Raw genomic sequence first — 22,921 nt, 5'->3', positions numbered from 1 at the left:
ATAAGAGGAAAGTGGGTTAAAGGATCTACAGCCCAACTGCCCCAACACTCACAGTCACCATGAGGGATAGAGGCCACAAACCTGATGCTGAAAATGCCTGAAATGAGCATATGAATGAGGCAGCAGGAGGGGAAGCCCCACGGGACATATCAAGGTGTCCTACCTGTCTGACTTCCATATGGCAGGGCTACTCCAGAATACAAAGGCAGCAGACAAACACAAAGAAGAAGAAAAATGCTCTCAAGCAGGAAAGATTTGGGTTCCCTGTTCTTCTTCATATAGCAAAGCAGCAAAGCAGCAAAGCAGCAAACACTTTCAGAGAATGGAAAAAGGGCTAAAGCAAGAACAGCAGCAGCAGGCAAAGACAATTAATACTTTCTAAAAAACAAATAGTTCTTTCAAAACCAGTTTTATACCCTTTAGAGAAAGACTGCAGCGGACACATCCATTTTTCCCACTGTGTAGATTTGTAAAGCTAAGTATGTATTGCATAAGATACCAATTAGAAACATTTGTTTTGGGCAAAAGAAGAAGTGATGAGCCACTCTGGTTAACTGCCATCTCTGAGAGAGGCAGTCTTTTTCCATTTGTCTGCTCTTCCACTAAAAACAGAGTGTTTTATGAGCAAACAGTGAAAGCTCAGGTCTCGTTTTCCAATTTGAAGTCTCAGAAGTACTCAGCCCTGTGTTCTCACCCTGTAACTATCCTCCAGTCACCTGTAATCATACTCAGTGGTCTCAGCTTGGCTCTCAGCAGCTTGCAGCAGCCCTTTGAAAAACACTTCATCAGTTATTTCCCCCCTCCATGATTTTCCCTGCCAGGTTTTCTCTGGATGGCAAAGCTGAGTGGCTCTGCCTGAAATCAGAACTGACTCATGCCTATAGGACACAGCACTTCTGACCCACGAAGGGGGTCACTTTTCCACCAAATTCTCTCCACTTGGCTGTCAATATTTAGTTTAACTCCATTGTTTCATTGCTTATCTCTGGAGCTGATGTGTTTTACTAATGGAAAAGGCATTCCTTCTCTTCTACTGGATTGGGTGGCCCACTGTGCCCATCTGAAGCACCAGGAGATGTTAAACTTGTACTGACTTTAGTTTTAGGCTGTATCTGACTGGATGTTTACATGGTGATACACTAAAAATCTGTGCAAAATGCTCAAATACTAGCTTTCCTAGCCCAGTGCAAAGTACAAGATTCACAGGTTGTAATAGGCTATCCCGGGAACCGGTTGAGTCACTATCCCTGGAGGTATTTAAAAGACATGTCGATGTGGCACTCGGGGATGTGGTTTAGTGGTGGGCTTGGCAATGATAGGTTAACGCTTGGACTCGATGATCTTAAAGGTAATTTCCAACCCGACCGATGCCATGATTCTGTGTTAAAAGTGAAGCGCTAACGTTGCAGAGACCAGGGTGCCAGGTCCCTAGAGGAGGGTGCAGGATCCCTTGGGTCTCTGACCGCCTGGGCAGCCTGTCCCCAGCTTTCGTGATTCCCCTCTGATGTCCCAGCCCCGGGCCGCCGATCCAAACCCCAGGGCCGGACTGCGAGGGTCCCCGGGCCGGGCGGGGGCTGCACCCTCACACCGGGGCCGCTCAGGCTGCCAGACGGCTGCGGGGCAGCGCTCGGCTCCAGGATGCCCACGGGACACGGGAGGAACGGGCACACACTGGGGAGCCCCCCGGGACGGGCAGCAGCCTCTGCAGCGAGCGGGACGCAGCACTGGCTCCGCGGGGAGCTCTTCCCCCGGGGATAATCCGCCAGGGCGAGACCAGGACAGGCAGCGGGGCTGCTGAGGGAATCCACGCAGCAGAACAGAGCTCTGGGGCGGTGCGGCGGAACCCCCGCCCGGCAGGAGACAAACTTCCCCGGCGGGCCCGGTCCGGACCCCCCGCCCCACCCGCGCCCCGCCCCGGAACCGGGCGCGGCTCCCGCGGGCGGGCAGAGCCCGGCGGCTGCGGGCGGAGGGGCTGCCGTGAGGGGCGCTGCCCGCAGCAGGGCCGGGGGCCGTGAGGGGCGCTGCCCGCAGCAGGGTCGGTGCGTCCCCGCCGCAGGAAAGCCGCCGCGGTAAGGCCGAGCTCCGCCGGGGGCTCCGCGGGAGCTCCGCGGGAGCGGGGTCCTCTGGGTCGGGAGAAGTTGGGCTAAACCCCCTCCCGGGGCTGGGCATCCCCCCTGTGCCCCGCTGCCGGCCGCTGGGACCGGCCGGTGTCCGCGGAGCAAGGAGCTCAGCGGGCCGGAGCTGCACCCTCACACCGGGTGAGGGATGCTGAGCGCAGGGGGATGGAGGCGCGACAGCGGCAGGGAGGTGTCGGTGGGACCCAGTTCGGGCTGCAGGTGCGGCAGCATCGCTGGGACGGGCCCCGGTGCCGCTCTGAGGGTACACGGGAGAGGCGGGAGCCGGTCCGGGCTGCGGATGCAACAGCGCGGGGTATTCATAGGCGGGATGGAGTCCGGATTGCAGGTGCGAGAGTGGAGCACACAGGTGGGAGCGGGTCCCACTGCAGCCGCAGACACACCGTGCGAGGGCTCGGGTGTTGGCATTGTCGCTGCTGGGTGTCCCTCGGATGGCAGGTGCAGCCACACGGGGTACGGGTGCGATGTGGTCCCGATTGCACGTGTAGGTGCAACGTGGTGCGGGGTTGCAGGCGTGATGGCAGCGGGATGTGGTCCTGCTGTGCCTGGGGCTGGCAGAGCATCTCCCAGCACAGAGTGGATGGATGGCGTGCCTGCGTCTGCGCCGGGCCACTTTCAGGCTTTTATTTTGACGGATTCTGTTCTGTTATCCAGTGGTTTTCAGACAAGGTCTCCCAAGTCCTGCCCGGTTTTCCCACATAGTTCTCTCCAGCCTCATCCTCCCTTTTGCTCAATAACTCTGCAGTGATTAAATGGCTTCTTGCAACATCGGTATACAGAGCTGAATTCCAGAGCTCGTGGGCGGGGAAGGAGTGCTCAGACATACTGATTTTAGAAAAAATACCCCAAAACGGTGCTCGTGGTTGTCCCTCCCTGTACCAGATCAGCACTGTGAACTGTACATTCTTTTTTTGGATTCTTAAGACTGAAGAATTTCTCCGGGTAAACACAGTGCAAAACACCTCAGGCTCACTGGTAGACTGCAAGGAAACTTCTGGCTTGAGTTAGTTGAAAAGGAAAGTTGGAGTCAGCAGAGTTACAGTAAGGTTGCCATCGTCCTACTGAACTTGCTCAGAATTTGGGCTGTCTGGCCACTAATCACGTTTCTCTTCCATCCACTTAAGGTTATTTTTCCACTAAACAGAGGCTGCCAAAACCAGAAGGCTGGGGGGAAGGGATTGCAAGAATCTGTGAGGATATGAGATTTTTTTTTTTTGTCCTGTTATAAGTTAATAATCCCATTCTAGGCTGTCATCCAAAAATATTGCTGAAAAAATGCAAGCAGTGTACAAGACCCATTGTATAAAAGATAATCTAAATGTAGGACAGGAAGAGACCTGGCAGGTCAGCAAATCTAAACACAGAATGATATTATGCCTTCTTGCACACGACTGTAATTCATTTATTGCCAGCCTTCTGGGAAAAGGAAATTTCACACCTTAATAGAACTGATATTATAACCTTTTCTCCAATATATGGCTTTCTCTTACTTTGTATTTGCACTGTGACTGCTTCGTTCTCCCTGCCTGGTGCTTTTCTCTTATCAGTGCAGAAATAGGAGTTGCACTCTTTTCTCTTTACTGTGCAATGCCAAACAAGCTCCAACTTGCTGTCTGCTTTCATGAAGCAGGCTCCAGCGTCTGCTGATCCCTGGCAGTTGTGAGCTGGGCTTCCTAATCTCCGAGTTCCCTGTGGATGAGCAGAGCTGCAGGGCTCAGAGGTCTGTCCTGTGCCTCTCATGTTTTGACACCTCACCTAGAAATAAATCCCTCACCAGGTAGGTGCTGCAATTAACCTCCTCCTCAGGTTCCTCCTGTCCTGTGGTAGGGGGTGGGAAGCTGGGATTTTCCTCTCCAGGTGTCCATCTGACTTTTGTTTTCTGCTGTCAGCTCTCATCGTATTCCAGTCATTCTGTTAATCCCATTTTTATTGCATATCCCCATGTTCTGTGCTAGTTCAGAAAGTTCCCTCAGCTTTCTCCCACTTGCTCTGTGATGAAGGGAGAAGTTAAGTAGGATGGAGTCTCCCTCACTTGCAGTAGTGACCCCTGCTAGACTCAGACTGACCCCTTCCATTTCATTTTCTGTCTGATTCTTCTAGGTCTGTACCCTGTTTATTACAAATTTTTATCTTTCATTTGCAAACTTCTGATTTCACTGGACTGCACAGCAAATGGCTTCAAATGTGTTGTAACCTGAACTTTATCCCTGTCTTGTGTGCCAGGTATGCTGAATAGTTTTCCCAGAGTAGCTGAGCAGAAAATTTTTCTTACCAAAGCAAGCTAAATTGCATTTTGTCCTTCTTTCCACCCGATTTACTTCCATGGCATCAGTTATTACATGTGGGGTTTTTCTGCAGTGATTATTCTGTTGATGAGGATGTTTAATCCCACCATTGTAGCTGCAGCCAGCTGTGAGTAGAAGATGGGTGAAATTCAGCAGTGGAGAGCAGCACAATGCTGCAGGTTGGGCAGTGAACAACATTCATCGAGCTGAAACAGCTGAAGGAACTTCAGACAAGCTCAGTGCTCATATCTGAGCTCAGGTTAAGCTCCCACTTGAATATCCTTGCTCTTAATATTTGCAGTAAGGTCTATCAATAATGATTCAGAGAAAATACCACTGAACCAACAAAGTCAGGTCGTGGGGTCACACAGTGACACTGAACAAATCCAGCTCTGCTCAGTCCAAAATGCTGCAATTGGTAGGTTCAGATAAACATAAGGAGTTATCCCTGCTCCATTCATTAACATTGTACATTGCTTTTTATATAAGCAGGTGAAAAATACCTAAATATTTTGCAGAAGGTAGACTGCAGCATGATACCCCTCGTGTTCAGTGCATGACTACTAAAATATTATAATCCCTTTGGCATTATCCACCAAGCTGAAGTTTATTCCAGTGTTTCTCAGCATTGCCTGTGAGCAGTTTATCATGCACTGTTCATGAGCTTGGTCTTCCACAGGCTGCCTTCATCTCCCAATGGCCAGAAAAAGCACTGAGAGCACCAAGTGAGCAAATAATCTGTATTTTAATTTTACTGAGATTTCTCCAGTCCAGTGCTGCCAACCAAAATGCTAAGAACAAATTTAGGGAAGGCAACAAGTCACATCAAATTCTGAGTTTTGACTGCCACCTTCTAAAGAAGGGTAGCTTCATGCTCACAGGTCTGGTGTGGGGTTGTCAGACCATTCCAGAGGTTCCAGTTCTGCAGGCATGCTTTAAGGGCTGGAGTGAAGCACAAATTGGAAATGCTTAAAGAAAGCATTTGGGTGACTTTTCAGTGCCTTCAGATTCCTTGTCAAGGGCAGGTATCCTCTGGCTCCTTTTTCCTAGGAAAAGAATAATAATGAGCAACAGCCAAGCTTTATGATTGCTACCAGATAATGTCAGTGGTAGATGAGGTGATTTTATGAAACTGAATACAGAAGAAAATAGGGTGTGGGGTTCAAGCATGAGGCCCTGAGTCATTGCCTGGCATCTACGGGAGTGCCCAAAATTAAAAGTTAGTGATTGTGTAATGTGGCAGATGAACATTTGTTGCTGCTTTGTCAGCCAGCCTTTCACATCTGCAGGAAGCATCAGGAGAGCATCTAACAGCGTGGTGGATTTTCTGTTTGATGTAATGAACACATGTTGTTCATGGATTCAGCTATTTCTACTATTTTAATACCTGAGCTGACATTTCAAAGTGCTGGGAATGCTGGAGCCACAGATCAATGAGACTCTTAAGCAAGCAGTAGTGTTTGCAAAAAGCTCTGTAGCATTTAATGGTGTATTTCAAGGTCTCTGAAAAACCATCTGAGCTGATAAAGGACACCAGACAAAGCCAGAAAAGACTGAGAGACAATGGATGAAGTCCTCATTCCAGCACTGGAGTCACTCAGCTGATTCCAAAATGTTTAATGACCACAAAAGAAGCAGCTCACTTCAGAAGGGACATTGCTCCAGCACTTTGTCCAGTATCACAAGAACAGACAAATGCAGAGCTGCCAAATGCTGTAGTTGGTAAGGCCTGATGTTGAACTTGGCATGGTTGGAGTAATTATCACCAGGTGGTGCTACTTGGAAATGACTTCCACTTGTTATTTTTACCAGGATCATTATTCAGCTGAGGTGTGAACAGTATTAATTTTGTGGACTGTTAGAGGCCAGAGAAGGGGTTTTCTCTTTGCACTGCTGTTCCATTGGAGTCTGTGAGCAGGTGTCCTCAGTCACTCCTTGGTGCTGAGAGTTTCAGCTGATGGTTTGCATTGCTGCCCACAGGGTACCTACAGACTCTCTGACACTGGTTTCACCCCAAACCCAGCTTGCAAAGCCTTTGTTGGCTCTGCTGCTCCCAAGCTGATGGCTAATGCTAACACAGGACATCACTGGTGGCAGCTGGCCACCTTGGAACTATGTGGGTCTCCACTTTTCCAGATGGGAAAGCTGAGTCACATTTTAACAAGCAAGGACAGCAGAGGAATTTGGAGATCACTCCAGGAAAGTGTGGGAAAGGAGGCATCCTGCAACCATAAAACCTCTATATTTAGTTGTACTTTAAAATGGAAAATATTGGTGATTTTGGCATTGCAGAGGTCCAATGAGCTCCACTCCTGTTTGCTCTGCTCAGGGAGCCATGGCCACCTGTCCTACCCCTTCCCTGTGATCCCCAGAGGGAGGGACATTCCAGCCCCACTGGGGACTGCAAGGCCAGCCCTTCACTTGCAGGAGGCACAGCCAGAGGGGATGAAGGGAGGCAAGCAGCAGCAGCAGAGCCCCTTCCTCTCTCCAGATCAATGAATAAGGTTGGCATCATCTTGATTGATTGATTTATTTATAATTTTGGTGAGAGGCTCTGCTTTTGCCAATGCAGCAAAGGCATAACTGTTACACTGGCTCTGTGGGTTAAGTTGCATTATTTTTAATGAGGCAGCTATCTCCGTGCTGCTTCTGTTCTGCTGGCTTCCCCTTTCTGGGAGCTGTCTGCTCTTTACTTGTCCTGCTTTTCTGTTAAGTCATTGCTGAGCATGGGCTGGAAGCAGTGAGCTAAGCATTAGCTTTATTTTCTGACAGAGGCCCCAGTTGGAAACAGAAGTTCCCATAGTACAGGGCAGCAGCTTTTTGTGAGCAGTGCTTTTCTTCCCACAGCCTACCAAGTCAGACTGTGCAAATGAACTCATCCCACCATCTGGCCCAGATCAAGGTACTTCACCTAAATAAGAGGATGGCCCCTGCTGCCAAAGGATTTACTCCCAGGAGTGGGTGCAGCCCTCAGGGGCTGGATGTGCCACCCAGGGCTGCAGGAGGAGAGGCAGAGCCACAGAGCCCTCCCTGGGCCATTCCCTGTGCACTGGCTCCTCTCTTCCATCAGCACTGCAGTGCTGAGCCCGTTCCCTCTGTCCCACCAGGTCCCCTGGGGGCACAGGGTGGCTCTGGGGGGTTCTGGGGTGCAGCTCTGGGGTTTTGCCCCCCTCGCAGCCCACAGCTGTACGCCCTGGGTGGCTGCATCAGCTGTGTGAGTAAGCCTCCCTCCTGCCCCAGAAACAGCCACAATCTCCTCTGTGTGTTTCTAGCTCAGAAAAGGCTGATTCATTCTCTGAAGCAGATTAATTACTTCTGCTATTTAGAAAAGAGGAAAAAAAAAGATAAATCCTTTAGAATTGGTCGGCTTAACTTTCAACTGTGTGCACAATGCAGTGAAGCAAATCTGCTCTGAGGCAGAGCAGAAAAGTTCACACTTCTTACAGTAAGAAATTGTAAGAATGCAATATTTACCTGTCATGTCAGCAGTGGGCTCTGCTATTTAGAAAGTATTTATGAATGTGTCTTCTTCTTGACTTATATGACAAATGGTGCAAATGTGAGCCTGCCATGAAAGTGAACTGGGGAACAAATGTTTTTATTCCCTGATACATTTTATAACTTGCTTCCTTTCTGGTTTGTGTCATGCCTATGTGGCAGCAGGCTCCCTGAGTAGCTCTCATCTGAAAACTGGCTGAGCTACTCCATTTTTCCCTTGGAAGGCTGCTTTCCAAGCCTGCCTGGCTGTGCTCACTTGTTTATGCACTGATGGGCTGTAGTTTCCCATTTCAGAACAAGCTGTCCAATATTCATGAGTTATTTTATATTTACCCAGTCCTGAAGCTTCTTTTATAAGCCTGGGGATAAATTTTGGGTTTTGTTGTTTCCATTACTGGAAATGGACTGAACCTCTGCAAACATTACCAAGCCTTAAATAAGGCCTCTATTTATCTAAAAAGGAAGGGAAAGGACTAACACAAAGCTAAATTGATTTACAAGCCTGTAATTCCCAAACCCCTGTTCTGATAACACGTGTAAGAAAGCAAGCCATATGTGAAGAGATGAATCACTTATAAAATTATATCCTAATATTCACTGAATATTAACTTATCAGACAAGTATAGTGATTTTCCTCTTGAAGATTAATGACAGCCACATGTTCAGCTGGCATAAAGCACTGGAACTCTTTGGACTATGCAAACCTGAGGATATGATTGAACAACTGATTTCTTTGCAAAGAACAAAACAGTATCTAAAGTGATAAGGAACAACTGAAAAAGGTAAAAATTATAATCATTAGATATCCTGCTAGTATAGCAAGGTCATTTTGACCAAGCATGAGACCTTTCCCATGATTTTAGTTGGCTGGGCCATACTAAAATCTTTTCACATTAATACAAAGACTGGGTTGGAACTGGAAAGTCAGTATCTAGGGGGACAATTTTAGGGCCTCTCAAAACAGCTGGAATGAGTACTGTAGCAAAATGAAAGGTTAAACCCATTAATGTTTTAGGATTACTGTGTTACAAAATATGCTCCTCAAACTTTTTTTACCCAGCAGTAGAGAAAATACTCTAAAGGCATCTTTGGAGTGGATTAATGTTGAAATCATGCTAAGCCAGCCTTCTTCAAGCATTTATTTTAAACAGCTCAAATGCTTAACTTGTTGAATTAGCAGCTGAGCAGGTTCTCTCATTAGGCTTGGTAATGTTCACATTCACACGAGGGAGCAGCAAAGTACCTGGCAGTATCTGGGGCTGGTCTCTTTAATGTGTGCAATACGTGCATTAGGAATCCTGGCTGTGGTCAGCCTTATCTGAACAAAAACACTCAGGATGTTTGCATTTGGGCTGTTCAGCAGATGAGATACCAGCCCCTGTGATTCAGCAGCAGCTGAATGGAAAAGCTGATCTCGGTAGAAGGGAATCACATTTGCAACCTGTTTGGAGAACAGCTGGAAAAACACTTCCCCCTTCTGCACCATTCTGGTGTCTTGGTAGCTCTGTTCAGAAGGGATGTCTGTAAATATGGGTCTGGGTAACTCCTTGGCTTAGTGATGCCCTCAACCCTTTCCTCTGTGGACCTCCAGCATCAAACTGGTTTTTAGGGAAGAGCTACTGCCTGCCCGAAGATCTTCACCCTTGTGCAGGGTTTGTGCTTGTGCTGGAAGGATACAGCTAAACCCTGGGCAGGACCTGCTGCCTCTCTCCCTCTGGGGCAGGGCTCAGAAGGTCTTTTTTCTGTAATTACATCTTTTTGCTGCTGCAGCAGCAGCATGTGTACCAGGGAGCAGAGTCCAGCTGCCGTGGCACCCTTCATCCTGGCAGTGCCTAAGCAGTTCCCCTGCAGCCTTGGCACAGGTGCACTATATGTATGCAGGAAAAATAAACAATAAATATTAGGCTTCTTAGCTGTGCTTAGCAGCACATACATCCTTTAGAAACCTGTACATGGCTCTGTGCTCTGGGCAGAACTGCTGGTGCAGTTTGGGGTTTTGGCAGAGATTTTTGTCAACACCTTTCCAAATTAAACTCCGGGTTCCTGACAGTTCATGGTTAAATCTCCTCAGGTGGAAGCACCCTCCCCAAACACCCTCCCCATGTTTCCTTCTTGCAGAAGCTTTCTACCAAAAGAACTGCAGAGCAAATGTTAAGGATGTTTTAAGCAGATCAACCCTATTAGATACAAAGTTCCCGGAAATGTGCTACTGGCAGTAGCAGAATCTTTTATTTTTGTTATCTGAAGTATTCATCAGATATAGACTACTTCAGAAGGCTTTTTTCTCCCTCCTTTTAACATCCTCCAAAGTGAATGCATTCAGCGACAAAGCAATCAGAGAGCTGGTCTGTGGCAAGAGAGCTGGAGGGATGTCAGTCTTCAAGGAGAGTAGAGAAATTCAGTAAGAGCCAGCAGCAGTCAGCTCTGCAGTCCTGTCTTGCTCCTGTGGTTTCCTGAGGATGCTCAGATGTCTCTGCTCCCCACAAGGGAGCAAACTGGCTGCTGTCACTGTGCTGTCCCAATACCTGGGAAGGTCATCATTAGTTCACCCCATTTACATCCCAGTAGCTCTTCTGGCATCTCCTGCTGCCACCAGTGTATAAGGTCATGTTGCTGAGGCCAGAAACCTTGTGGGCAGGGGGAGGATTTGACTCTTCCCTTAAATTTTACTTTGCTCTCTCCCTAAATTTGTATGTCTTCATCTATGCCTAATTCCCCTTGAGTGCCATTTCAGCAGTGGTCCTTCTGCTTACCTAACTCAGAGTTCAGTTCTCAGATGAACAGAGAAATTGAATTATCCAAGTTTATTTCTCTAATTTTCCCCCTGTAGACACGTATTTGTTATGACTGGCCCCATGGGTGCCAGAGTACCCAACAAACCCATCGCAGAGATGCAGAGGTGAATATTGCACCTTGGATTCTTAAATAACATCTGTGCTGATCTTTAGTGATTAGAAGGGAGTGATACAAGGTATTTTGGGCAGGATCACCTAGAAACAGCCATTGCAGCAGACCTCTGGCTGGCACAGGTCTCCCTGCCAGCCCAAAATGAGCTGGGCGTTCCCTTTCCAAAACCCTTGACATGACTTCCTTGAAAAGACACTGGCATGGGAATAAATTAGTCACAGAAACGTAGAGCAGTGAGAAGACACTGATTGCTGTAATTAGGAATAATCTAATTCCTAAAGGCAAATGGGTTGTATTTATGTCTGTTTAATTGGATTCCTGCATTTTGTGGGCAGGCCATGTGGGCAGTCAAGCCATTGCTCTGTGATTCTGAGGCAGCAGAGTGATACTCAAAAAGTAAAGGGTCTCTGCTCTACTTGACCTAGCATGGAACTAAACTCTTAGTTCTTTATGTAATCTGTTTGATTTTGGTGTAGTTACTATTCAGAGGACCACCAAATCATCTGCTAGAAAATTGGGGTAAAATTGGGCTGATTTGCTGGGGGAAAACCATTTGGCCCTCTCTCTGAGAAACTTGGAAGTTCATGTCCATGTGGCCTGCAGAGGAACAGTTCAGCCTCAGAGCAGTTTTCCTGCTTTTCAGCCCAATTTCTCCACTTCTGCTTTCTTTGCTTTTGGGTTTTTTGGGGTTTTTTTGTGGGGTTTTGTTGGGTGGGGTTTTTTTGTGTCGGAAATGATGGAACCTTTCTCAAAGTAGAAACATTTCTGTAATTTCTTGGATCCAGGCTTCAGATGAAACCCGATGGACCCTGACTGATAACCTTTTACATTGCTTCCATGGCTTTCAAGGACAGGAATTTGCACCATCACAATCCTTTCTTTGCAGGATTATTTTTTCTCTTAAATTTTATTTTTTCCCCTAAAACCGGCTGTGAGCCTGGTCCTGCTCCCAAAACCAGATTAGTGACTAATCTTTTGAGGCCTTGGGGATTACACTTCAGGACTGCATGAAATGTAAAGGGACATTCATTTGCTGCTGTAAAACCCATCCTGAATTAACAATAGTCTTGGATTGTATGGCCACACCCCCAGAGTGTTTCCTATGGCAGGATGGGGAATTATGCAGGGTCATTTCCTTGGACATTGCATTGTTATGGTGAAACTGTTTTAGTTAAAAAGCAAGTGGGCAGTTAGGGTTCTCAAAGGCCAACTGAATTTGGACCAAGGGGCAGACAGGTCTGTGTATTTCTGATACTGGTGGAGTCGTGCTCATGTACACAAGGCTTGAGTTTCCCACCTAAGGCAGGAAGACTCTTGATGTGGGTTCCAACTTTTGATCCGGGAGGTTCAGTTCAGGGTAGAACCTCACAGAGTAAGAAATAAGCATTTGAAGCCTAACTGCTACCCCTGAGCCAGGCAGGAGGCTTATGCTGAAATGGGCCATGTTGAAATATTCACAATTTAATAATGACTGGGTTTCAGTTAACACCTCCCAAGAGGCTGAGTGGATGCATTTTGCAGCTGTGGCTCACAAACTAGCTTTCACATTAAATATCAGCCAGAAAGGCACAGAGATGTTTTCTGTAAAAAAAAAGCTTTTAATGTCTTCAGAGCCCGCTCAGCCCATAAAAGCTGGGCTGAAGCTCAGCAGGACCTTAGTGGTGCCCAGTGGGAGCAGAATTCTTGTCACTGAGCCCCTGTCCAGGGGACGCTGCCTGAGCTCCCAGCCTTTGCTGTGTGGCCCCTCTCCTAGGGTCGGAGACATCCTCAATATTTTAAGCTGTCCTGGTTCTTCCAGCATTGCAAACACCCCTGAGCTCTTGCACTGTTTTAAAGCTCTGGTGCCACAAAGGCAGAAAACCCAGCTCAGCTTATGCAAGAGGCAAGGGGCTGTCCCCACCCACAGCCGTGCTCTCCATCCCACCCCCTGACCACCCTGCATCCTCTTTTTCCTTCTCATTGTTCTTCCTTTCCTTTGACAGATCATTGCCCTGCTTTGGTCATTTCCCTGCTTTGAGTCACCCCATGCCAGGAGTTCTTTCTCATATTGGGACACAGAAATGGAGTGGGGGCAAGGCTCCCACCTTGCCAGCCCACGGGGAGTGACAGCAGCCAGCCACCAGCACAGGGTGAATGAGGGTGACAAATGGCATGCAAATGCCTTCCCTGGAGGCTACAGAAAAGTCACTTCCTTGCACCTTTCTGGAGAGTGATATTTGCATACTATCAGACACTGACATCCTGTTGAACTTTCTTAGAGTGTGTGAATTATAAAAATACTCTTTGGGGATTTACAGTGTGTTGACTGAAGGTTGCTTGATGAGGGAAGGAGAAAAGGAGCTGGCTGGGGAAGAGAGGGATCACACAACTGGTTGAGAAGTATCCTTCCATATGGGAGAGACAATGGAATAATTTGGCTTCAGCTCTGAGGTAGGAATTCTTCCCTCTGAGACAGTTTTCTCTGTCCTCTTGGCATCCTGGGGAGGTTTTTAAATACATCAACAACAACAAAAAAAAAAGGCTATAAAAGGGTTTTGGCTGTCATATCTGCTTGTGTGACAGCTTCCCACAGAGCAGAAGCCAGGAGTCTTAGAAAGTTACCACTGCACTGTCCATGTTGCTGGGTAACAGTTTCTGCTCCTCACATGACCCCAAAGGATAATAATAAGTTGCATCCCAGAATGCTGAATGGTGCTGAAATCGCTGGCAGATGGAGCTGCTGCCCCTGCCTGAGTGTGTGGGCGCTGGAGCAGGGGAATCTCCAGACCCTCCTTGTTCCCATCAGAGTTTTCATGGGACCTGGACCCGAGTCCCATTCCTTTCTGGCTGGAGCCAGGATTCCCCTCTGGCTCCCATGGGCCTGCTACAGCAGCAGTGGGGAAGGACTGGAGTGAGCCACTGGTGGCCCCATTTGGTGCAGAACTGGGGGCTAGCACCCTCTGTATGGGGCCAGAGCTGGCCACCACCTCACATCCCTCCAGGGTGGAACCTGTGTGTGCCTGCCAGGGGCTGTAGTAGCACCTGAGGGTGCCCTGGGTTTGTACCCACCATGGAAAGCCTCTGATACTGGTTTGTCTGACTCACACAGATAAGCCACTTTCCCCCCTCCAGTGGCAGTGCCATTACAGAAACCAAATCTGACAGCTGCACCAGTCTGGTTTAAACCTGGCTCACTGCCTTAAGGGAAGTGATTATTGTGTCTTTACACTTAGAGTAACAAAGAGTGGTTTCCAACCCATTTGAAGCTAAGCTCGTGGAACCTCTTACATAAATAAGGGTTTAGAGGCCACTGAAGATCCTGACATAAATGTCCTTGAGTTTGATTTGTTTGTGGACCTGTAGCAGCCCAGTGAGAAATGTGTTTATTTACTGAGGAAGACATCATTGGCAATCTTTTTTTCTTTGGTTAAACTTGGTGTAACTCCACTGCTAGCAGTACATATTGAATGGACACATTTAGCCATTTTGTGAGGCATCACACAATAGTGTAGTCTGTAGTTGCCCAGGAGAGAAAAGCTGTGCTGGCACACAGCATCCTGATGGTGGTGAATGGGACTGAATCAGAACAACATGTTTTTCCTTTATTTGTGAAAGAATAAGCTATACTGGCAAAATACATACAAATTTATACCAGTATGGCCACTCTTTGTCTGTGCATTGAAGTCCTTTTCTGGGAATTTGCAGAAGCCATTGCCAGCCCTGTGCCAGGCCCAGTCAGAGTGTGGATGGCACAGTTCCTGCCCACAGCTGCAGCAGGGTGGGTGTGTGTCCATGCTCCCTCATTTCCTAAAGACAAAATATTCCCCATAATGGTTTGCAGCACTGCTGAGGCCACAGCTGACCTGGCTGTGTTGTGAGAGCTCCTGTAGGCTGTGCCAAAGCAAAGCACAGTGTGCCAGAGACCTTTTTCAGTACTGAAGAGCAAGAGTGGGCACTCCTTCCAAAACTTTTCATTTTTTGATCGTAAATCACACATTCTGGCTTCTGATACAGGTGATCTAGAGAATATGTAGATCTAAAGACTGCTGAGGCTGCTGGCCATGGCAGCAGAAGGATGGAGCAGCACTTGCTGGGGCAAGGTCTGTTGTGCAAACCATGCCTTTGGTTTGCTTGCCTGAATTTCCCACCATGCCCTTATCCCAGCTGCCCTGGGAGACTGAAAATGCTGCTGGCTCCTACAGACACTAATGGGCCCACACCAAGGGGTCAGGTTGATGTCTAAAATAGAGATCTGTGCTTTCCCCCAGCTCTTCTTGGTGCATGGAAGGATGGTTTGTTGGCCTTGCTGGGGGTGAGCTCTTCCAACACTGCACAGGAAAACAGCAGCACAAATGAAAGCAAAACGAGAGGTGAAGGAAACACATCACACTTCCAGAAGTGACTTTGGAAAGCACAAAGCCAGGATGTTGTTTCTTTTTGGGGACTGAGTAGTCTGACATGTTGCAAAATACAAAGGCTTGGCCGTATTCCCAGCAGCAGAGGAAAAACTGGAGCTCCTCAGAAGTGAAACCTGTCATTAGCAGTCAGCCAGGCAGAACAGCTCCTGAACCAGGAACAGGGGGACTGAGCAGTATAAAGGAGCTTTCCTCACCCTGGCAGTCTTGTGCAGGGGAGCAGAGGGCTGTGAGGGCAGCATGTGGGATTGGGATGCTCCCAGAATTCTTCAAAGGGCAGCAAGGAGCTGCTGTTCCCCCTCACACACAGCAGCCTCAAAGTCCTGTTCTTCTCCATAGGCAGTGGGTCTGCTCCCCAAGAAATCAGAGTAGTTTTGACCTGCAGTTTTTCTCCCTTTTGTTTTCACTCAATTATACTTAGCTGCCCTGAGAAATCTCTTTTCACATGTCCTCCCCAGTCCTTGCTGTGATCCGTGTCATCCTGGAGGCATGTAATAATTTAGACTGAAAGCTGTGCTCTGCAGCTCTGTGCTCTGCAGCTTCACAGGATGGAGGAAGTATTGATGTGCCCTGATTTATCTCCCACAGATGTCATCTCCCTAGGAGTGGACTTGAAGGACAGAGAGGCACAGAAAACTGAATCTGGGAAGTACTCGATTTAGAAAGAAAGGAGGAGAAAATTTTACAGGCCAGGTTGGATGGATGCAGGGAACATTATAACTTTGCAAACCCAGTGATCCAAGGAGTTGGCACCATGAATTGTGATGTTGCTGTTGCCACGTGCAAGAACACAAGCTCTCAGGATACCTTTATGTTTCCCAAAGGAATCTCCTAAAATTAGGAGTACTTTTACATTGGTGCTGCTTTAGACTTTATAACAACCTTTCAATACCTGAAAGGGGCCTAGAGGGAAGCCAGGGAGAGACTCTCTGTCAGGAACTGTAGTGACAGGACAAGGAGTAATGGGTACCAACTGAAAGAGGGGGAAATTTTTTATGGTGAGGGTAGCTAGACACTGTCACAGGGAGGTTGTGGATGTTACAACCCTGGCATCCAGGCCAGGCTGGATGGAGCTTTGAGCAGCCTGGTCTGGTGGGAGATGTCCCTGCCCATGGTAGGGGGATGGGACTAGATGATCTTTGGGGTCCATTCTAACCCCTTAACATTCTGTGATTCCCCATCAGGGCTAACCAGCTCCTGAGGGTGACAAGATGAGGAGAGGATTGCATTTTAATGCATGTAGATGTGGCACTTGGGGACATGGTTTAGTGGTGGGCTTGGTGGTGCTGGGTTAATGGTTGGACTCTATGATCTTGAAGGTCTTTAACCTAAGCTAAAGGATTCTGTGGTTCTTTGTTGTGGCTGTGAGTGTCCCTACAGCAGCAAGCACAGACACACTCTCAGGTTGTGCCCAGGGGAGCAGCACCCAGCCCCAGGGCTGAGCAGGCAGCTGGGGAGGCAGAACATGGGGGCTGCAGGCATGGTCAGACACAGGGGACATTGGGGACATTGCTTCCACCATCACAGCCCCCTCTCTGCCCTGGGAAACAAAAGGCAAAGCTCCCTGTGGCCTTCTGCTGGGAAAAGGTGAGGTGTATTCAGCTGTCCTGTCTGGTTTTGACAGGGCACTTTCCTTCCCTTGAAGGGAAGTTTAAATAGCCTCTGTGAGGCAGCCAGATAGATGTGTTCCATTTCAGTCCTTGTCTGTCCTCACTCTGCTGAGATCATTTACCTGCTAACAAGCTCCTGTGGTCAGAGATAAAAGGCAAAACCAGCAGCCCTTTAAGGATGTATCCGAAAATCTTTGCAACATTTTCCTTCATGGAAAATATGGAAAGATGTTGCATTCACAATATATCACTCTTATCTGTGTTTGTAAACAGATTTATCACACCATCTGCAAAGTTGTATTGCCATCTCCTCCATATTCATTTCCTTCCCATTTATATAGTACAGCTCCTGTTTATTTTATTCCCTTTTTACAATTAGATACATTAGCTACCTTTATCCTTTCCTGCAAAAAGGGTGCACTCTCTGTGGGGAAGAATATTGAATCAGTCCAATTTGTTCATTTTAGTGCATGAAAACACAAGCCAGGGCTGCTTGGAGAGGTGCTGCCCGCTTCTGTTTCTCATCTCTTCACATCCGTGCGGAGCAGGTGGGAGGGAAGGATAATTCAGAACAAATCTGCTGGTAAACAGGATGCTCTCTCGGTATTTCCTGCCTCCTGTTGCACTGGTGGAGCTTAATTTTCAGGAATCAGCTAAGCCTGAGGTCAATAATGCTGTTGTAATTTCTCTGACTTGCTGTAGCTGATACAATATAGTACAAATACAATATAATGAGGCATTCATATATCTGGGAGCAAAAAGTCAGCCTGTTTTGTTATCTGGCTGGATAAGAAATGTTTATTTATGTTCAAATAAAAAAGTGATTTGCTGAGTATAAATGAAGTCACACAAGAGAAGAGGAGCTTGCAGTTGGCAGCCACTTCTGCAGCCCCAGGGGCTGACCAGCACCCAGGTCAGATGGTTCTCAGTACTGCCCTACACTGAAGGTCCAGCTTGAACCAGCACTGGAAAGAGATGTCTGGGCTCCATGCACAGAGTGGAGGAGAATTTGACTGCAGGTGGACTCTCCAGCCCCATGGCTGTAGATTTGCCATCACCACGACTGGTGAGAGGTGTAGGATGCTGCCCCATCCCCTGGGCTGTGAAACTTTTGCTTCTCTCCCTGCAGTGAGGAAAGATTTCTCTTCTCCTTTGCATCAAGCCTAACCCAAATTCCTGGGCTTGAATACAGGGGAGGGACTGGGGTTGACTAATCCTAAAAAGAATTTTACCAAGAGTGAGTAAGGGCTCTGGACTGCAGGGAGTGATGACAAATCTTGGAAATTCAAGCCTGTGCTTTGGCAGGGAGGTTTGTTTGGGGATTGGTTGGGTTGGTTTTTTTATGGTCCTTTTTATCACTTTTCAGCTGTACAGTGTGTTCTCAGATGGTATATTTGCCACTTCATGTTTTTGGATCGTGACCATCATTTTTTCAGCTAACAGAACAAGGAGCAACTGGGTGCTTGGCCAGCTTCTTTCCCACTGAACCAAAAGAAAACTCTGCCAGAGGGCTTCTCCAGAGCTCTCTAAATGGATCTTCTGTCACCAAATCCTGCTAACTCTCCCACCCCTCTGACCTCTCAATGCAGATTTTGATGCTTTGAGCTGCCAGAAAGTCCCACCATCATATTTTCTCAGGGAAACTTTTCAAGTGCCCTACCCCATCACACTTTGAATCTTTCCAAGAGGCATATTTAGGCCTATAATATCGTGCCTGTCACTAATCAGTGAGCAAATCTTTTGGCTGTATATTTGCCAAGGGGAGATTGCCAAAATGACTCTTTGGGTAAAACAGAAGCCACGCAGCTCTGCTGCAGGGAAGGAGCCAGGGCTTTTCTCAATGGCACAGTCCGCAGGAAAAATCACAAGGCAAGCTTTAAAATGAGATTTTTTTCCAACCAGTGTAAAGGGTCCATCCTTTGTGTTGGCTTTCTGGAAACAAAACCTTCCAGAGATTACTTAGTTTAGATTTTTCAAGCATTTTTTCTAGTCACTGCTGGGCTAGAAAGACTTGTGCTTGAGCTGGGAAGGGAAAATAAGAGTCTGCCATAATCCCTTCAGTCCCCTAAATGCTGAGTTTTGGGGCCAACTGGCCCCAGGTTATTTTGAGCTCTTTGAAGGCTCAGCAGCTCAGGGGAACAGAGGTACTGGTGGTGTGGCAGGACGGGGAGGTAACATCAGACAGGGGAAAACTGTCACCTATGGGAGTAATTCAGCTTTAAAACAGAATCAGAGAGTCACAGAATATTCGGAGTTGGAAGGGGCCAACAAGGATCATCAAATCCAATTCTTAAGTGAAAGGCCCATTTGGGGATCAAATCCAAATAATGGCATTATTAGCATGGTGCTTTGACCAACTGAGCTAATCTCAGTGGCCAAAACCATTGCATGCAGCCTTGAAAAGGACCTGCATTGTGTGGCTTGATCTCTGTGAGTCTGAAAAATAATAATCCTGCCTAAAACCATAAAATCTGGCACCAAGAGTTACACTTGGCTTTGCAGTTTGTGTGTGCTGAATCAGTTCCTGACCTTCCTTGCTGCTAGCCTTGATGGCCTGGCTGGAAAGGCCATGTCCTCCAGGCGGGACAGGCCATTGCTCCCCATCTCCAAAAAAGTGCTCTGCTGTTTTTGTAGCCAGCCTCCTGCTGCTGTACCTGCACTCTCAGCCTGTCAGGCTCTGACATTATCAGGCATAAACACCATGTGTACAAACATATTTGCTATTACAGCAGACAGGAAGAGATTAAGTGAGTGCTATAAAATTAACCTCAACATCAGTCAAAAGAAATAAAAGCGAAAAAGGAGCAGGGTAATCAGATGCTCTTATGAGCAGGATATGCTCAAAATTATTTCTCCATCCCATTGTAAATGCTTAGAAACTGCACAGCCTCTCCAGCACAGTGAGATTTTGAAGTGGTTTAATGGGCATTAGGAGTTCAGAGCTGATAATGCTGCTTCCAACCTTTTCCTTTCACTGCATGAAAACAGGTAGTGGCAATTGACTGGTGCAAATTGGCTACTTTTAAAGCTGTGTTTGCTGGCTTGGATGTGCTAAAAGTCTCTCCACAGAGTCTTCAGAGCCTGAATGTAATGTGTGTGGGTAAGGTGGGGATATATTGAGTTTCTTCAACAGAGGACTGGTTCCAGTGTATGTGCTACATGCTGGAGAGCTCGGACCTGCTGTAGTAAATTACCTGCTGTAATTTACATCCCAATTACTGATTAAATACCAATTAAATTACTAATTAATTTACTAATTAAAAAGCAGGCTACTGGATCATTTTTGGTCAGTCCAGGCAAACTTCTCACTTTTTCTTTTCTTTTTCTTTCAGAACAAACTGATCACCATGTCAGTCAAAAAGGAAGGTGCCCACAAGAAGTGGGCTGCCCTGAAGGAGAAGCTCGGGCCCCAGGAGACCGACCAGTCAGAGGCCAACCTGGAAAATGCAGAGCCAGAGCTGTGCATCCGTCTCCTGCAAATGCCCTCAGTGGTGAACTACTCTGGGCTGAGGAAGAGGCTGGAGAACAGTGATGATGCCTGGATGGTCCAGTTCCTGGAGCTGTCTGGGCTGGATCTGCTCCTGGAGGCCCTGGACAGGCTGTCAGGGCGAGGAGTGGCCAGGATATCCGATGCCTTGCTTCAGCTCACCTGCATTAGCTGTGTAAGAGCAGTCATGAACTCCCACAAAGGCATAGAATACATTGTGAGCAACGAGGGCTACGTCAGAAAACTCTTCCAAGGTGAGAGGACACCTTCCTGCTTCATCCATCACATGCAGCACTGGGGGGGGCACGTTCCTGTTGCTTATCCTCCTGCCCTGCACCAGGCTAGTTGGAAATTGTTGGTCACAACTGATTAATAAGATTGTTTCTTTCTTTAAAATAAAACTGCTATGAAGTCACATTTCCTTTGCCACCCAGTGCTATTTCCACACAAATATTGTCATAGTTTGCTGAGAAGCTGGGGATAAACCCAGCCTTATCTGTATACAGGCATGAGGAATCTTCAACCATTTGGTTGTCAGCAGGCATTTGCTGTTCAGTCTTTGAGAGCCCCAAGGGCAGAGGAGAGGAACTGAAAGGGCTTGGAGTCTTGTAGCCTGTAAAGAGTAGGGGAAGTGGCATGTTTGGACTCAGAAGAGCCTGCTCTGTGTGCTGCTCACTCTGCTCCTCCTGGAAGATGATGGATAAACACTGCTTACATTCTCCTGCCATTCACTTGGCTCATCATTAGCTTTGAAAGTCATCAGGGCATCTTGTAGGACTTACTGTACAGCACTTAATGGTGCTGGTGCTGGAAGGATAACTTCTGTTCCCAGAAAACCTTAGTAATAGCTTTTTAAAATGCATTTAATCTGAAAGCTGACTTGCTTCCCTCTTCTGTTTTGAAGTCCCCTTCTTTCCTTTTCACCCTGTGTTTTCTTAGTCTATATAAAATATGGACCTGACATTTTTGTATTGTGAAAACAGGGGGGTATCCTGGATTTTCAGTGTTGGACCTTCTTTGTGCTCTAATATAGGAAAAATAAGAGAGCCTAATGCATTCCATCCAGCTCCCAGGGCCTGCAGAGAAAGAGTAGTGCAAAAAGGGAATTCATGGGACCCATTGGAACAATTGCTCTAACTCATATGCATATTGAGCTTTTCTGCACAAAAAATAAGTGTCATTAATCAAAGAAAATTGTTCATCTGCTGTTCTAGAAAATACCCATATGTGAAAATGGGAAATAAATTTCATGAATGCTGAAAAATCTTGGCTGCTGTTGCAGTATGTCACTGGGACATGGAAATGAGGAATAACCACAAGCTGTACCAAAATGCCAAAGGGTTACTGTAGCATTTGCTGTTCCCACTAGAAGTTACCATCACATAATGCTACTGGGATGGGATATCTGTACATTAAGATATTTCTCTTCCCATCTCCCATTGTACTGGGTCCCCTCCTTTTGTCTCTTTTCTACTACTGCTCATAATTCGCGTAGCAGAAGACACTGAGATTCAGAACATTAATGTAATTTTAAATTCTTCTTTGTTTGGTTCTGTTTTTCCTACAGCACTTGACACAACTAATGTCATGGTCAAAAAGCAAATATTTGAGCTCCTGGCTGCACTGTGCATTTACTCATCAGATGGCCACTCTTTGGCTCTGGATGCTCTGGACCATTACAAGGCAAGTGTTTAGTTGGAGCAGCAGGAATGGCTCAGCTTTGATCCATGCAGACAGATCCATATACCACAGAAAAGGGTGGGAATAAAGTTTATTTTGCCTTGTTTTGGTAAGAGAAGTAGGGGTTTGTGAAGTGAAAGCTGTAGGAAGTTTTTTGTGGTCAGTGTAGGTCTGTGGTGCTGTTCTGTGACTTGTGTGGACAGATGACTGCCAACCACAAGGTGCTTTCTGGCAGCAAAAGCACCACCAGATCAGAATTAATGGTGCCACATCCACAGGTTTCACTGCCCACAAGCTCAGGTACATTTACCAGAAAGCACAAAGGGGGATCCAGGAGGTGTTTCAATGACTTTCTGTGCCAACCAGCTCCTGCTCCATAATGGAGGAGTGCTGCTTTTACTCCTGTCTTCCTGTCCTGTGCACAGTGGGGTAAACTGAGGATTTCAGATGCTAATTCCATCTGAGAACCTCCACCACACTCATGGGCATTTCTGTCTGTATAGACCATCCTTGTCATAATATCAGTTGTGTTACCCACAGAGTGTGAAGAACCAGCAGTACCGGTTCAGCATCATCATGAACGAGCTGTCCAACACAGACAACGTGCCCTACATGGTGACACTGCTGAGTGCCATCAATGCCATCATCCTGGGCAAAGAAGAGCTAAGAACAAGGACACAAATCAGAAACGAGTTCATAGGTAAGGATGTTTGTTGCACCTTTCCCTGGAGAGTCAGTTACCAAATGGGTTTTTTTCAGATGTGTCCATAAGGTGCCTGAGGAGGCTGGGGAGCAAAACTGCAAATATTAATTTTCTCCTTTCTTTTATCCTTTATTCTCAACAGCCTTTCTGTCAACAGATTTTTTTTTTACTTTGCTGCTTTCCCATAGCTTTTTCTGTAATTCCAGCAGCACTTGAGCTTCT

At 47.1% G+C, this 22,921-nt stretch overlaps 1 protein-coding gene across 5 annotated transcripts in view; it reads left to right on the top strand.

Moving 5' to 3' along the window:
- The first annotated feature begins 1,824 nt into the window (after positions 1 to 1,824).
- The window catches only part of LOC139589722 (inverted formin-2-like), a 42,677-nt gene continuing 21,580 nt past the window's right edge, over positions 1,825 to 22,921 (top strand). For 2 of the 5 annotated variants that reach the window (XM_071426317.1, XM_071426316.1), the window contains exons 1-4: positions 1,845 to 2,069; positions 20,162 to 20,570; positions 21,884 to 21,999; positions 22,537 to 22,696. In XM_071426317.1, coding sequence (XP_071282418.1) covers positions 20,177 to 20,570; positions 21,884 to 21,999; positions 22,537 to 22,696 — 670 coding nt within the window. In that variant the 5' untranslated portion in view covers positions 1,845 to 2,069; positions 20,162 to 20,176. Of the gene's footprint in view, positions 2,070 to 20,161; positions 20,571 to 21,883; positions 22,000 to 22,536; positions 22,697 to 22,921 lie in introns of all 5 variants that reach the window. The other 3 variants (XM_071426321.1, XM_071426319.1, XM_071426318.1) reach the window with 3 other exon arrangements.

This window comes from Agelaius tricolor, unplaced genomic scaffold, assembly GCF_023055355.1.
Source record: "Agelaius tricolor isolate 1412-34295 unplaced genomic scaffold, bAgeTri1.0.p SCAF_5, whole genome shotgun sequence".
Lineage (NCBI taxonomy): Eukaryota > Metazoa > Chordata > Aves > Passeriformes > Icteridae > Agelaius > Agelaius tricolor.
Note: the sequence above shows the minus strand (reverse complement) of the source record. Positions and strands in the feature narration are given on the sequence as shown.